Source organism: Cataglyphis hispanica, chromosome 8, assembly GCF_021464435.1.
Source record: "Cataglyphis hispanica isolate Lineage 1 chromosome 8, ULB_Chis1_1.0, whole genome shotgun sequence".
NCBI lineage: Eukaryota > Metazoa > Arthropoda > Insecta > Hymenoptera > Formicidae > Cataglyphis > Cataglyphis hispanica.
The window spans coordinates 2,553,408-2,570,623 of record NC_065961.1 but is presented as its reverse complement, the minus strand read 5'-3'; the positions used below and the strand labels follow the sequence as shown (position 1 = coordinate 2,570,623).

General features: G+C 38.3%; 2 protein-coding genes across 2 annotated transcripts in view; one reads left to right on the top strand and one right to left on the bottom strand.

The window, feature by feature from the left end:
• LOC126851626 (uncharacterized) overlaps positions 1-16,821 on the top strand; it is a 97,330-nt gene extending 80,509 nt beyond the window's left edge. Inside the window, exons 6-7 of the mRNA XM_050595775.1 lie at positions 16,480-16,549; positions 16,633-16,821. Coding sequence (XP_050451732.1) covers positions 16,480-16,549; positions 16,633-16,676 — 114 coding nt within the window. The 3' untranslated portion in view covers positions 16,677-16,821. The remainder of the gene's footprint in view (positions 1-16,479; positions 16,550-16,632) is intronic.
• On the bottom strand, positions 2,935-7,538 carry LOC126851382 (probable serine/threonine-protein kinase yakA). Its single transcript, XM_050595294.1, has one exon. It carries the CDS (start codon positions 6,308-6,310, stop codon positions 3,191-3,193), a length of 3,120 nt encoding a protein of 1,039 aa, XP_050451251.1. The 5' UTR covers positions 6,311-7,538; the 3' UTR covers positions 2,935-3,190.
• Positions 16,822-17,216: the final 395 nt, after the last annotated feature.

Here is a 17,216-nt window from a genome sequence, read left to right as displayed (position 1 = left end):
TTAAAAATTTAAATATTATTTTAAAAATGTAAATATTTTAACAATTAACCAAAAAATGGCAAATAAAAGTCAAGGCGGGGGTGCGCAAACTATTATTGGTAAATTTCAGTAATAAGTATATTAAAAATGTATAATAAACATTTAAACAATTTTTAAAAAATATGTGTAAATTGATGTAAGAACTTATATTATTTCAGATGTAATTCACTAGATGTGCACGTTTACATAAGCATGTATTATATATAACCGAGTTTTAATTTCGAATTATACCAATTTTGCACGATTGATAAGAAGATTTACTTAAATCTTATAAGCAATATAAAAGTGCGAGCAAAGTTCACTTTGAGCAACACGCCGTAACTTAGACTATCTTAAGCTTTTAAATAAACAAATGAGGCACTATTGTAAAAACGTGCCCATCATTGATCAATACCTGAAATTTATATCAAATGTCATATATCAAAATTACCTGAAATTTATATCAAATGTCATATATCAAAAAGACATACTTTTCACTTTATAAAAACTTTGATTTTGATAAAGAATTATCTTTAATGCGCATACGTCGACATACTGTGTGTATGATGTTTTCGATCAAGTTTATTTAATTGTACTTGATCCTACACATAAATAAATGAGAGTAAAATATTTATTCTGTTATTCTGTAATTGCATTTCACTATAAATGAGATCTATTTATAATATAATCATACATTTTTTATAATTTTATTTACAAAACTCATATATTTATTTATTGTGATATAATAGTATATTATTGTAATATAATAGTATAATTTGAAATTAAAACTTAATTATATATATATATATATATATATATATATATATATATATATATGTATTGAATATTTTTAACATATTTTTTAAATTTGATAAGATAAAGTAAAAAAAAATGAATATAGTAATGTAATAAGTTAAGTTAATTATAATAAATTATATATTTTATTTGTTCCTTGGATTGTTATGCTTAATTGCCATTCTTATTAATAAGAATTACACTTCTGTCTTGATATTAATAGATTACATTTTCTCATTAAAAATATATGATATGTTAATTATTCATTGCCGTTTGCTCACAGCGATTGCTATTGACATTTACTCTTATTTCATATGTTCTTGCTATTGAAGTTTCTCAGTTAATGTTAATTATTTTCGTGTAGCTCAAATCGTTTTGTATATTGATGGCACTGATTAATCGATATTTGATTAAATACTGTAGCGAAACGAGTAAAATCGCCGCGATTGCGATACTTTCAGCAAATCTAAAATCAAAGTTTTATATAAAATAAAAAGTATATTTTTTACTTTTCCTTTAATATTATTCCCTTTAATATTACAATTATTGATCAATATTGGGCACATTTTCACAATAAAGTAGCGAGAATTTAAAACCAAAGTTTTATCTAAAATAAAAAATATATTTTTTACATTCTTTTCGACTTTTACATATATTTCAATTATTAATCGATATTGGGCATGTTTTCACAATAGAGAGTGTTTTATTGGTTTATTTATTTTATATATATATATATATATATATATATATATATATATATATATATATATATATAATAGAAACTTTATTTTTATTTTTTATAAACGCATATAACAAAAGGAAAAAGTTATTTATAAATATTTTAAAATATATTTACGACAAAACATCGCTCAGTTGTAGAATAAAAACACAGAAAAATTTGTTAAAAATAAGATAAAATGAACTTTTGCTTCTTCAGCATATACGTTTTCACATCGGTTAAATTGTATTTTTATTCATCTCATTTCACAATCTATTATTATGCTTCATCTTTTGTGCTTTATTTAAGTTAAATAGCAATAAAATTTCTTTGTTATAATAATATTATATTACAGTTTTATAACTTTATTATAATAATTATCATACATTTAATGTAATTATATTATTACCAACATTATCTGCAAATTTATTGCTATTATATCTCACACACGTATGTTTGTAGGTGTGTATAGTGTGTGTAAGATGATACCTTGTAATAAATATTGTAATTTACTCAGAGACAGAGAGAGAAAGAGAGAGAGAAAGAGAGAGAGAGAGAGAGAGAAGAAGAAGAAAAATATAATTACAAATTATAAAATGTGTGATGAGATAAATGAGAACAATTTTCCATGATTTTGGAAACGTATATTGAAGAAACATAGAAAAGAAGGCATAGTTATAACATAATTATATATATTTATAATATACTAAAAATACATAAAAAAGTATAAAAAAACGCTGAATAATTCTGCGTTTTAGCGCTGATTGGCCTTTGTCTTATGATTGTAAATTTTATATTATAGAGAACTTTTTTTGTTTATGTCATTATATAATTGTAATAATTATAATATAATAATAATATACACACTTTTTAATATATATTTAATACTTTGTACACATTGTTATAAGCTTCGACGACTTAATACAACATCGATATCTTAGTCTCCGATCACTTATTGCCAATTTGAAAATGTTACGCTTATACAACTTTCTCGAGATCGTCGTCAAAAACATTAACGGAATTTGCGATCTTGAGTTGAGGAATTGGTGCGACGAAAGTAAGATAAAGAAAGATTTCGCAGTATTTCTTTCAATTATCGCTACGATTTTGGTCGATACCACGTGAAAGTTTCGCAGATAAGTTTTTTGTATTACGTGTTAAAAAAAACACAGTTTCGATACATTGTGAAATCCGTTTCGCCTTGATTATTTTTTATTAAATTATTTTTAGATAAAAACTTGGAGAACATTAAATTTGTTTGAGAGTAAAATTGAATAAATATTACCTTAATAGAAAAAAAATGGAGAAAATGCTGACAGTACCATACAGCGTCTACGTACATATCTCTAATTAAAACTGCTTTTAAAAATAGTATTTATTCACAGAAAGTCAAAGACAAAAAATTTGTTATTTGCTTCATTTTATTAAGAATACTGCATTTTATAGAGAATTACAAAATAAATATCAAATCATTAGCAAATGATTGTATATTGTATTTTTATATATATTGGATTGAACGAACAGAAAAAGAAAAAGGCGGACAAAAACGATATTTGTCGATCGACGAACATTACCTTTCGTTCTGTCATCGAGACGATCTCGAAGCCGCGCAGTGGTCGGGCAGCCCAATCGGGCTTGACATCCCGGAGACACACGTCTTTACAATTTTCTGTCGTAGTTGTTATGGACATCGTTGGGCCGTTCAACATTGCATCGTTGAGTATTGAACCGTTGAATGTTGAAACGCGAACCGTTGAGCCGCTGAGCATTTAGCCGTTGGACGTTCTGCCGTTGCGCGGTCAATCGTGCTTTCTTGTTGTGCGTGTCCTGATGCTTCTTCATGTGATCTTGTCGGATAAATCCCTTACCGCAAGTATCACATTTAAACGGCCGTTTACCGGTATGGATGCAGATATGCCGCTTGAGGTCGGTCTTGTGGGCGAACACTTTCGGGCAAGCGTCGCACTGATGCCTCCTCGCACAGGTATGCATCTGAACATGTTTTTCGTACACTTCTTTGTTCGGAAATCGCTTGCCGCATTGGGCACATTTAAATGGCTTGTCGCCCGAATGGAAGCTTTTGTTATGCTGCGTGAGATAGCAACCTCTCACGAAAGACTTGTTACAATCAATGCACATAAAGACACCATCCTTCGAAATAAAATTGGCTGCAGTGCTGGTGATCTGACGTTGCTTACTCGAGTTGGTCTTACTCTTACGTTCCTTCTTAGGTTGCAAACCGATGTTCGGGTCTACATCCTCCTTCGCCTGCCTCGAGTGTGATAGATGATTATTATTTGTTTCGAGATCAATACGCTGTTGCTCAAGCTGATAGGAAAGCGAAGATACATGTTCCTCGTTTGTTTGTATCGTTGTTACGTCCATATCGGTCAACGACTTATAGCGCGATGGTGAATACGGGTCATAGGACGTTGTGGAAGATTCAAAAGATTCTTGAGGAGCAATCTCCTCCGCGCTTAGCCCCCCCACGTTAACGGTTTGTATCTGGTTTTGTTCTACTACAAACCCAGTTAGTACACCGATTTGCGTGAAATTCTTCTGATCGAAGATCGTAAAACTAGGCAGCAGCTGATGTTGTTGTTGGTCATTTTGCTCGTTACCAATAGTAGTTAGTTGCATGGTGGTAACTGGTTGGGTAGACTCCAGTAGGACCGCCGGGGTGTTGGTAGTAATTGTAACGTGGGGGGGCAAGGCGTTTGGGTACGGCTGATGAGGCATCGTAGTACCCCCCATTGCCGTGGGCGAAGTCATCGCCGGATGGACCGAGCCTGGTGGCGAGTTCATGTGATGCGGGTGGGGGGATGTACCCATTGGTGAAGGGCAATTCATGTGCGATGCCGCCTGTGGGGGTATGGGCGAACTCGTGGTATGATGCACCGGCTGGCCCGGCGAATCCGTTGGCAGGTGAAGCTGCTGTTGTTGCTGCTGCTGCTGGAGGCCCAGCTGATGAGGCGCAGAACCCATTTGTTGCTGATGATGTCCCGCCAGCGACGATGGAATCGGAGAATTGACCGGCATTATTCCCGAGTGCGGCAGATGGACCAACTGTTGCTGCAGAGTTGTTACCGAAGAGTCGCTGCTGCTGTTGCTGCTGTTGGAATTGCAGTGCGTGGTGGGCGTGTGAAGCAGGCCCCTCGTCGCCTCGCCCGAGGGACCTGCCATCAAGTTTGGGGGACTCCTGGAAGATGATAAATCCGGCGGAGATCGTGCGGGCGCCCCTCCGCCCCTACTGCCTGAATGATTATTCTCTCTAGCAGGATGATGATGAGCGCTAATCGGTAAGTTTGCCGGATCAGGTTCCTTGCCATTTTTCACAGCGTTCTTGTGCAACGTTGTATTATAGTGTCTTTTGAGATGGCCTGAGCTTGTAAACCACTTGTTGCACGCGGTGCAATTGTAGGTCTTTGGCCGGCGCGGCTCGTTGCTTTTCCAGGATTGATTTGCTAACGGCGCTTTTGGTGGTTGTTGAGCGAACCCAGCTGGCATCTGATGACTTGCCATCGGTTGCGTGCTTGTGATTATCGGTGAACTTTGATGTCCATGCTCCATGGGCATATGCTGACCGCGTATGAACTGACCCTGATCAGCAATCGGTGGAGGAACATTGTCTATGGGGCCCATAGAGCCAAGCCCAGTATGATAATCATGTGATTGGGCGGCCGGTGGCCAACCCAGCATAGAACTCACCGAATGTGATCCTATTCTGTGCTGCTGCTGCGGTATCAGCCGTTGCTGCATCTGTATCTGAAGTCCTTGCTGCTGCTGATGTTGAATTCTTACAAGCTCTTCTTCATATCGATGCGTTTGCACCTTATGAGAATCTAAGTCGAGGATTTCAGCCTGCTCTTCAGGCGGTTCCTGTTTCATATCCGACTTGCTCGTTTGTCCGCCGTTGTAATCGTAACTAGGTTGTTGTTGCGGTTGATTGGAAAGAGGCGGTGATGGATGCAACTGCTGAGGACTATTGCCCAGTTGTTGATATTGTGGCGCAGATGGATATGCAGAAGGCGAATCCAGATGATTCGTTCTCATGTGCTCGCCTAATTGATTTGCATCCTCGTAAACGGCTCCGCATTTGTCACATTGAAGCGGCGGACTTTGCGGGCTAGTAGAATTAGACGTCGCGCGATCCGCAGAATAGTGCTGCTGATGATGCTGATATGGATGATAACGCGGATAACCGCCGCCACCGTCGCGATTGCCTTGAACATCTTCCTGTGACGGTGTAAAATGATGAGTTAACATATAAGGCTGCTCGTTTGGCATGTAATAGCCGCTGCTGTCGCTAAACATTGATGTTTGAAAATGATCATATGGCTGACATACAAGTGTATGTATGGCAGGCTGTTGTTGCTGCTGCTGTTGTTGCTGAGATTGTTGTTGTGACTGCTGCTGCTGCTGCTGCTGCTGTTGCTGTTGTTGCTGTTGCTGCTGCGAGGATGTTGGATCCTGAGAAGGCGACATCGATGACGGCTCACTTGAGTCCGTCGGCACAGTCACACTATCCCGATTGACATTCACGTGACTATTATGATTACCAGTCTTACTATGATTATTATTGCTCTCTTCCTGTTGTGCCTTATTAGTCCACTGATTTAACAAATTCTCTTTATGACTATACTGTATGTGTACTTCCAGGCTCTTCTCGCCGTCAAAATTCACACCGCAGTCCTTACAACGATGCCTCGTATTTGAACTGCCACCTACGTATTGTTGCTGTTGTTGCTGTGCCTCGACAACATTCGTCATTTCACTCATATTGTCTTCTTTCCACTCGATCGTCAAGTCACGTGTTTCAGCCGTCGAATAGTAACTCGTACACAACACGAACAGAATAAAACTAGACGACACACACACATGAGCGCCCGTTACACGCGTCCGAGCGCGCGCGCAACTATAACGTGACGATCCTTCTTCCTTTCTTTCCGGTCTGTTGTTTCACTTAGTCGCCTCTTGGATCGCGTCCTATGACGCAGCAAAACTACACGCGAAGTAGCGAAATAACACATGAACAATCGCGTCGTACGTGAAAGCGCGAAAAGACACCGTGGCGAGTCACGTGCAAGGGTTCACTAGTTCAACGGGAGAAACAATGCGCTTCGATCTAGCCGTATAGAAGGGAAGGAAGAGGGAGGGGTTTAAAACAAAAAGAGAGAAGAAAGGAGAAAACAAAAAGAAACCGGGAATACAACGTGTTCTACATTTATCATATGATCGCACCGATTGCGGACGCGAATATCCAATTCAATGTTGCTCGATAAATCGCAGTCACCGCGTACGGCATTGTTGACCTCGGTTCGACGGCGTGTCGACGACGATGACAACGACAGCGGGACGGTACCACCACTTGCCGGCTCCTTGGCTGTGAGAACTAGAGACGGCTCTCGATAATGAGCGTCGGACGTTATCGGTTACGTCGGCGCCAAGATGAACAAAACGAAATGAAAATAAACGCGCATATAGTCCATGATTTACATGCTGGCGTTCGATAACGCTCAAATTTACGTTCGTCGTTTCTCTAGCAAAGTCTCTTTCGATGATCGACACTTTGATTTTGAGAGAAGATTTCCGGTGGGACGCCTCGAATCGTCACTTTGAAAATTTCGCGACGATTGTTGCGAGCGCGAAATATACTTCGCACTTTGCTCACTGTAACTATGTCTATATATCGCAATAATTTTCACTTGTGGAGTCTCTCTTTCTCTTTACGCGGGACTGATCGTGGGTGAGAATCGATCACCTGACGTCGCGTATCCGGTACTGCGAGAGCAGCGGAACTGAGCCGGCGAACACAATGAGACGCAACCACCTCAGCTTCGCGTCACCCCTCCGTTCAAATCCCCCCCCTCTCCCTTTTCTTTCTCTCTCTTTTCTCTCACTCTCTCACCTCGGATTACACTCGCTCACTACAACTGTGACCGTGTCGTACGAACGCCGGTACTACTCTGTCGGTTGGAATTCCGTAGTTTCGACTCCTCGGGCTCGCGCCAAGGCACCGTTTCTCCTCCTCTCATCCCTCCCTTGCCGTGTCCCGCCCCTCACCGCTTCCTTCGCAATCTCGCCACCCCCTCTTCGTCGTCACTTGCCTCTTTGGAGTCTCTCTCTCTCTCTCTCTGTCTCTATATTTCTCTCTCAGACTTTAGCACGCTTCCCCTCATTCTCTATTACTATCTCTCTTTATCTCGTATCGTTGTTCTCTCAAACGTCTTTCTTCCTTCTCATCCAGCAACACCGGCGAATAGCAGTTCTCTTCGTCTAATGTTTAGACTTTCTCTTTCTCTCACGAAAACTTCATCGTTCCATCACTCTCCCTTCGCTGGAAGAACTCTTGTCTTCTCTCTTCTCCTACCTCTCGCTTAAACTTCTCCCTTCTTTCTCATCCAAATGTTTGACCAAGAGAAACACGAAACTGCCTTGCTTCTCTCTCTCTCTTTCTTGCCGCTTGCTTACTCCCGTCTCTCCTGCGTAGCAACCCCACCACTTTCGACTATAGTCGATCTCCTCTGATTCCCTGCCTGAACTGAAGAGGGATAGGCACGCACGATAGAACGGTGGAAAACGACGGCCAACCAAATTTGAGACCTCCTTGCCCTTCCTGGCTTTCATCCTCCCTCCTCGCTCCTTCTAGCGTGTATTTTGGCTGTTTTCTTCCTTCGACCTTACCATCTCTCTCATTCACTCTCAATAAGACTCCAAATTCTCCAAGACGCTATGTTGTTTTGTCTCTCTGTTAGTTCTTTTCTCTTTAGCCTCGATGTGTCCTTTTTCAATTACGACACCCCCGTCACGTCTCTCCCGATTCTCTATGGTGATACGTCTTCAGAGAGAGAAAGAGAGAGAAAGAGAGAGAGAGAGAGAGAACACCATCGGACCAGACGTGCGCATGGCATGAGAATCCTTGTTTGTTGCACGCCCGCGTAACGGCCAGCATCGTCTTTACACAGACGAGACTTTACAGCGAGATCTCTTTTAAAATTTTTGAATTTAAGTTTTTAAAAAATTATTTTGTATTTTATATCTATCATGTGTGTGTGTATGTGTGTGTGTGTGTTGCAAGATTTTATTTTTTTTACAGATATGAAACAATTCTCCGTTGTAAAAAATTAAAATATAATTTTATTTTTATCTCTAAAAATTGTACAATTTTCTGACGAATTGTGCTTTGAAATATAAAATCTTACTTTGTGATTTTATTATCTAAATAATATCAAAGATTAAAATTTGTGGAAAAAATTGATTAGCATAAATTTTTAATCGATTTTTACAGTACACTCGAGAGTATTTTGATATATAAAAAATATCACATCATCGAAGAAATAAATGTAATTCTGGTGGCACTTAATGCGTTACGGATCATTGTGCGGGCCGGTCCACTTATTTCCACCAAAAAATCCCCTCGGTTGAATCTTCGAATTGCTCGAAGATCACCTAATTCCACCAAGTAATAAACGTAACTCTCGGCAGTTCGCCTAACTTTTTATTAGGCCAAGCCACGAGCCCCTTCGTAAGTGCTTGCGTAAAAAAAAAATGTGCGAGGGTATTATCTGGTGATAACTAAACTCTTTTTCTCGCCCTCTCCACCCCTGTTCACCATTTCGCTCTCTTTCCTTTACGCGCTCCTCTCACCTGGCTTCGCTCGCGGAACGACCCAATGGAATAAAAAAAAAGAAAAGAGAAAAAAAATGTGGGTAACCTTGCATTTTTTTACGATAACTTTTTTTCTCAACACGCGAGTGGTCCAGCTTCTCGGTCCGTGCACTTTGCATACGGAATGCGACAAGTCCCTCTATCCTGCCCTCTTATGCCCGACACCAGCCGCATCCACCATTGCCTAACCCTTTACTCCAACTATGAATATGTTTATTGTGCATTGCGCGGCGGCCACCTGATGCAAAAGAGAGAGAGAGAGAGAGAGACAACCTTGCCGCGTGTGTGGGCAGAACGTGGTGTCATAACTAGTAAATAAACGATCGGTATTAAAATCATACAATGTGAACGATTAATCTTCTAGATAGAATCGAGAATATCGCAATAAGCAGTTAACTAAGATTTCAGACTTTGTATTATGCTGATTTGCATACAAAACTAATGAAAATTTAAGAAATATTATAATTATAAATATTATATGTAAAGTCTGTTTTAGATGATCTATAATTCGGGACAAAAATTAAGACAGAAATTTGTTTATAATTTTATCTGCTGCGTATACTCTAATATATTTTTATGTATTCTGATATATGTATTTTGTATGTATGTGATATTTCATTTTTTTTAAAAATATTTTTTATATTATACAACGTTGAAATTATAAATAGAATATTGATTTTTGCAAATTATAGATCATTTTTCAAAGTTAATAATCTGAACATCTTATTTTGATTTATTTGTTGATAATTTCAGAAAAGTGGTTTAACATATTGTAGTTAAAAATTTTGCACAAGAATTACCTTTAAAATTAATTTCAACGCAAAACAAAACTTTATTGATTAATTACAATTTCCAATTTTATAAAAACATTTTCAGTTTTTGTAATATTTTATTAAACGTCAAGAAATAATTAAATGGAAGAATAAATGGAGAAACTCGAGATCGAGAAACAAAACGCGATAATTCTGCAGCATTCTATGGCTAAATTTATCTTTCTTCAATGGCTCTGTTAATTACGAGATTCCTATATTTCTCAATTCCTTAATCGAATCACCTCTCGTATTTTTTTTCTTTTTTTGTTTCACAATTTTCATCCACCAGCGCGTCGAAATACAGCGAAAAGGCCGTCGGTTAGTGGGAGGGTGGCGGTAGATTGAATCAGCCTAAGCAGCAGCCACCCTTCTACGGATTCCACTCCCTTCTCCCTTCCTCCCTCCCTCCCTCCCATCCGGCCTTTCCTCGGCATCTTTCTCCTTCGTCTCCACTCGGCATTTTCGAAGTGGACGCCGAGCTGACCGAACCACTATCAGCTAGATATTCGCTGGCGTGGCGTTTGCGCCCCATTTTATTAAGGAAATCCCACCCTACCCCCCAGTCCCCGCGGACCCTTGTGTCACGAAGTCCTACAGTGTGAAGTAAATGCGGGAGAGGGGTTAGTCTTCTCGTAACACGTGCGACGACGTGCGCTTTTTCGTCTTTTTCCCTCGCTTTTCCTTCCGCACGCTGTCTTCTTCTCTCTCTTTGATTTCACTCTCTCTTCTTCGTAACAGACGGAATTGTTTTTCCCGAGCATTTTTCTTGTGATACGAGGAAAGAGAGGAAAAGACGGCGGCTTCGTTCGCAAATCCATGAATGCGTGACGCATATCGATGAGAACGAAACGTATAACGAGAGTTTTATTCGCGTTGAATGGAAAAGTGAAGGTGTTAGAGGTGATTCATCGATTGTAAATTGAGACGTGATTTGTCTCTGATTTATCAATTTACAAAACTTCTTTAAGAGAAATATATAATATCAATAATAAATTAATTGATATCAAGTAAAATAGTCTGACATTAATCTAAAAAACTTTAAAAAATTGTAGATAATCTATGATCTATGATTTATATTTATCTATGTAATTATTATTAAACTACTAATTAACAATTTTGATATATATGTAATATTTCTCGTTACATATTTATATTAGCTCATGTATTTTTTGCACAAAGAGATCTAATACTGCATACGAGAGTTATTGCTTAACTCATATTAGAGAGATTGCTTTTATAACATCGTCGACGTAACGTAGCATAAATTTTATTATACGACAAAACTTCGTTGGCGAGGATAATAACGCAAAAAAGACATAGGAATAAAACATCTAGCGGAATGAAACTTCTTCGCATATTTTTTCTAGCACATGACAGGAGGATTCGCAAACCGCAGTTCGCGAAAGGTGACCCCTCGCTGAAAAAACGCCAGATCGCCAAGAGTTACAAAAATATTTCGCGAGTTCGGCAAAGTGAGAAGACACAGAGAGAATGAGAGAGAGAGAGAGAGAGAGACGACAATATACCGAGAGCGTCTCATTAAAGGAAATTATAACAAAGTGGTTCCTCTCTCCGCGATGTCGGGACTGTCATTTGGCGGTGCGGACGAGAGTTCGCAGAACGGGGTGGCGGTCGGCAGTTGAAGAAGGATGAATGTATAGAAAAAGGGCTGAGTCAGTTCGCGCGGAAAACGAATTGAAATTTTAATCGTCCACCCTACCCCGCCGCGTTAAATGCGCCCAATGCCACCTTACCAGCTCTAACCCAGCCTCCCCTGCGATGCGACCCTCGCTAACCTCTGTCCTTTTTTTCCGTCTTCCTTCCTTTTTTTTTCATTTTTCTTTTTCTCTCAGAGAGTGAGCTAAATGCTTTCACGCGCGTCGCTATTATGTTCCGCCGATGTTCCCTCCCTCGTTTTCAAGCTCGTGTTTATTCTTCAACTGACGCTGGACATTTTTCTCGTCAGCGTTCCCCGAAAAGATTGTATAACGCGTTAATCAGGTGCAACTTCTTCACAAGTTCAATTTGTAATTTAGAATCCACTCAAAGTTTCTTTGTGCATTTCATGTTGCTTGAGATTTATCAAAATATTGGAGACCAGAGGATGTATGAAAAAATGTAAATATGTAATCTCACGCATTTCTTGTCTCGTATATTAACTCGATGTGAATACAGACACATGATGGGCAATATTTACGAAACAGAAAATAATTTTTTAAATACTATTTTATTTAAATTAAAGAGTATTTAAATTAATATTTTTGAAACAATTTGCATTTTAAATCATTGTTCACCATTGAATATTAATTGTAGTGAAAAATATGAGAGAAAATTATATAAGCTGAAAGCTATCATTATTATTAAAAAAAAAATTTGCGATTTGTAATTTAGGCAATTCAATGTATCGTTTTATTTTTCAATTGAACATTTATTGAGGATAGTCAGAATGTATTCTATGTTAATGGATTAAAGCTATCTGGATTCAAAGAAATTATTATAAAGTATAATGCTATTGTCAAAAGTGTCCGCGGATCACGATTACGACGAACGGACTTTTCGCTGAGAGAAAGGTACCGTTTTATTTCTTAAAGGGCACGTAAAAGGTGCGAATAGGGTCACGTATGACACCGATCCCGCGCATCTAATAATGTAAAGCTGATCACCGGCGAGGATCCCGAAGGATTCATCTTTCCGCGCGTCCGTATCAAATTTTTGTCACACAAGACGCGACCCGGATACGAAGAAGGAAGGGCTCGTTCTCCCTTGACGCGAGAACTTATTGAGAAATTGTGGAAGTCGATCGGCTGGAGGCGACCTTCCTCGGACGCTATTGTCGGCCACGTGCAACCCGTCCGATCGCGACCGGCCGTGGTCCGCCCTGAGGAGGAAAAAGGGAGCATTGTGTGAAATTAGAGCCCTTCTTATGGTAATTGGACCACCGTATGATTGCTGGTTTACACCGCGGGCTATTCTCGCGCTGCTGCTCTTAGCGCGCCGGCCAACGACTCCGGGACCGGTGTTGCTCAGGCACGTGTCACATTGCGTCCTTTTTTTCCCGAATCTCGTGGTCGAAAGGAATCTTCGACTTTTTCGTAAGTACATCATGAACGGATGATAGCCGAGGGACTCGGAACACGATGGTAAGCTAGAAAGTCTATCAATGTCGATCAGTGCTAATTGAATATTGGCGTTTCGCTCCATGTATATAGAATCCATCGCTGTTAAATGTCTAAAGTCTAACGATATCTCAATTTGCCGAGGATCAATTCTCGAAGATTCCTTATATCATAGGATACATAATTCAGGGAAGCGCTAAGCAATTTGATTAAATCCAATTATTAATCAGATTTGTTAATAAAATATATGATATTCTCCTTCGTACAAATGTTGGAAAAAATTATTGCCTAACGTAGCATATTCAATAAGAAAAGTCATGAATTTTACATCGCTATCATAATCGAATCATGGAATAACTAGATTTTGTGTAACCATGTTATTGTTTTGAAGTCCTTGAATTGATTTTTGTTATTCAGAATATATACATATTTACAAATAGTTTGATCATAGATTAAAATCAATTGGCGTTTCTGCTCCAAACGAAGATTAATATTTGCAATATCATATTAATATTTGTATTCAACTTATTACTAAAATAGAATTTAATTAGTTATACAAATTTTTAATTTTTAATCCAATAATATTCTACTTAAAGCTTTATCTTCCTATATATATATATATATATATATATATATATATATATATATATATATACATGTGTTTTTTCCTTCAGATTTATTATATATTGTGTCTTCATGTAAAATACATGTTTAGATTTTTTCAAAGAAAGAGAATTGAATTTGTATCAAATATCAAAGCCCCATTACATGTAAAAATGCTTTAGCATATCGTGACATATCAAGCATAAAATGAATGCTAATCTCTCTCTCTCTCTCTCTTTCTCTCTTCCTTTGACAGTTCACCGTAATAATTTGCTTTAATATATCGTAACATATCAAGCATAAAATAAATGCTAATCTCTCTCTCTCTTTCTTTCTTTCTCTCTTTGACGGTTTAACGTAATAATTTTAACAGGACATGTGATGATTTTACATTTGCGATTTCGATCCAATGAGTTTCGAACCGACAAAAGGATAAAACACATCGAAACGCACTCTCTTCTCTTTTTCTCTCTCTTTCTCATTTATACATTAATATTTATATGTCGCAAGCAGAGTCGCTCGCCCGATAGTAATTTCAGCAAACGGGCATTTTACGACGGCGGCGTCTAGTTAGCAACAAAGAACCAGTTAATCAAGCGTTCTCCGGACGCTGACGTCTCAAGGTTACCCGCGGCCTTTTTCTTCTCGTCTCTCGATTTCGTTATCGTCGCGCGCTCGTCTCGGTATCATCGTGCAGCCAAAAATCGATGAAGGGAAAACGGAGCGATCTCGTCGGTCCCGCGACGGAAAAGATCGCGCGTTTCCACCGCGTTTCCTTCTCTCTCCCCTTTCTCTATCATCCGCGCTCTCCCTACTCTATCTGGACCGATGGTTCCCATACAGCCTCTTCTTTGTCCGGGCCTGGTTCCGGAGAGCGCGCGGCTGGACTAAAACTAAAACTAGTTTAACTGCATCCTGACGTCATTCGCGGCGCGATTTGCCTTAACCTTGAGCATTCTCCCGCCCCTCCTCTCCTGCGTCTCCTCTTTTCTCCCTTCCTGGATTCGATTCGTGAACGTGCGAGATGAAGGGTTCAGGAAGGTACGCGCGGGATAAAGGAGTAGAGAGGGAAGAAAAGATGGGCCGAGGGGGAGAGGGGGGAGGGGCATCTCCGAGAGACGAGATATTCTCGATTCTTTTGTTTGTCGCGGCGAGATACAATTAAAGTTCGTTCACACGCTTTCCACGAATCTTAATCGCGATTCGCCGCGTAGGTGACCGCTCATCATCTTCTCGCCAGACAATCGCAGATCGCAAGTTTTTAGCAAAAATGATATTGTGTCGTGAATTATAAAGAGAGAACGCGAATATAAATTATCTCGTAAAACATTTGTTTATCAATTTATCGTTTCGAGCTATTTTATTTTATGTCTCAAGCGTAATAAAGAACTGAATGATCCTCCATAACAGCTAATACGTAAGTAAATAAGTAAATAAAAAAATCAAATAATTATCATAGTAAGACACATAAAATAAAAATGTGGAGAAAAAGCAATTAAACTGCTACCTGGAATTAAAAATATCAAATATATCTTTGACAATCGATAGCGCAAAAAAATAAATAAACATCCTTCTTATCCTCTTTCTTATTCGAGTTCATTTTAATATGAAGAGTTAAGAGATGATCCACGAACGGGTATTGAAAGGATTAATTCAGGGTATCAGCACCTGAGCCTCGCATGATCTTACTCGCGCAACGTAGAGGGAGGGGGGGGGGGAAGAGGAGAAGAAGAGGCCCATAACGAGCCCCAATCAGTCCCATACCCATCGTGCGGCGTTCTTTACCGATGGTTTTACTCGCGCGAGTCGAGAGCAAGAAATAATTCAAACCGCGAAAACCTATAATTTCCGAAGATCGCGTCTCCCACGAGAGAGATCTTATCTCGTCGGACGGAGAAAGAGAGAAAGAGGGGGAGAGAGAGAAAAAAGAGCAGAGAACGAAGAAATATTATCGATACTATTGGTAAATACAGAAATACCGTTCCCGCGGGCGAATACCGCGGGGACCAGTTTCGTGGTATTCACATTAATTTTCGATGCGTCGTCGATCCACCATGCGAGACCGCGGTTCGATTTCTTCTTGCGTCCCGCACCGGCTCTTGTCCCCCGCTCTACGGGTCCACGGTCTCCTTTCCTCGTCTTGGCGCGCAGAAACGCGAAGCGCCGACGAGAACGAGGCGCAAAAATCCTTTGTTCGCGTCCGCTCGGATCTTCGCGAAAATTTACCAACGAGAATTTCAATTGTGAACGCAGTTCTTCTAGAGAGACAAGGCGTGAGTATGAGATGAAGTAGAGACATCAAAGTGTGTTTTAAGTTTTCCATTCTAAGAGACATAATTAATATAACAATGCGAAGTATATGCGGATTACGTGTGTCATTCGTGTGAGTTGCTTTTGCTGAAATGCGTTTAAAATTCGGGATATGGGAGCGCGAAAAATATGGCGAGCACTGTCTGTTTATTAATATTTTTTGTTAAATAATTATTTTTGTACAAAAATTTTATTTATATATATATATATATATATATATATATATATATATATATTATATGTATTAATATATTTATGTTGAAAAATTCTTTTACTATTAATTTTAATATAGATATATATTTTATATATATTTTAAATTTCAAATTTTTATTAATAATGTAATTATTTAATAATGTAAAAATATATTTTATATTTTTTGAAATATCAATTCCAAATATATATAAATTTATTAAATATGAATTCTTTAATATGCTTCCAGGACTCAGTTTATTTTGCTGACATAACTCAAAAAATACATTTCTTGAAACATCTCGGAGAAAATGACAATGGTATGTACTATACATTTACATAATTACTGTGTAAAATCGTCCAAACATCATTTTTGTTACTTAAGATGTATTCCATGTTATAGCTTTGGATGTGGCTTATATCGTTGTCCTAAACGTCAACTTTTAATACATAGCTAATAACGATTGCCAGAAGGAATTTCTAGTTTACCACGATTTTATGTTAGACGAGCCATAAAACAGGAGAACATAAAAAGTATATGATTTGGGATCCGATTAGAAATCTAAATATCTAATTGGCTGTGTCTGGATGTTCTCGGATAATATAATAGCAATATATAAAATTATATAGAAGCGTAAACGCATAATTTTAACATTTGCTGACATCTCCAGAAAATTTAATAGATATATTATAATATATTTATCATAACAAGATAATAAAGTACGTAGGAAAATAAAAGTAAAGAAAAAATAAATAAATAATATGGGAGAAAAAAAATATTTTCTCTCAATATCAAAGAGATAACAATTAAAGCTTAAATTGACCATCGAACGTTGTCCTGTTATCTTATCAAGGGCTGTAAAAAAATTTCTATTTTCCTCTATTCTATTTACAGAAAAGATTCTAAAATCATAGCAGAGAGATTTATTATTTTTTGTTTATCGACACATAAAAGCTATGATCGCGATGATTATTATGATCGCGTTG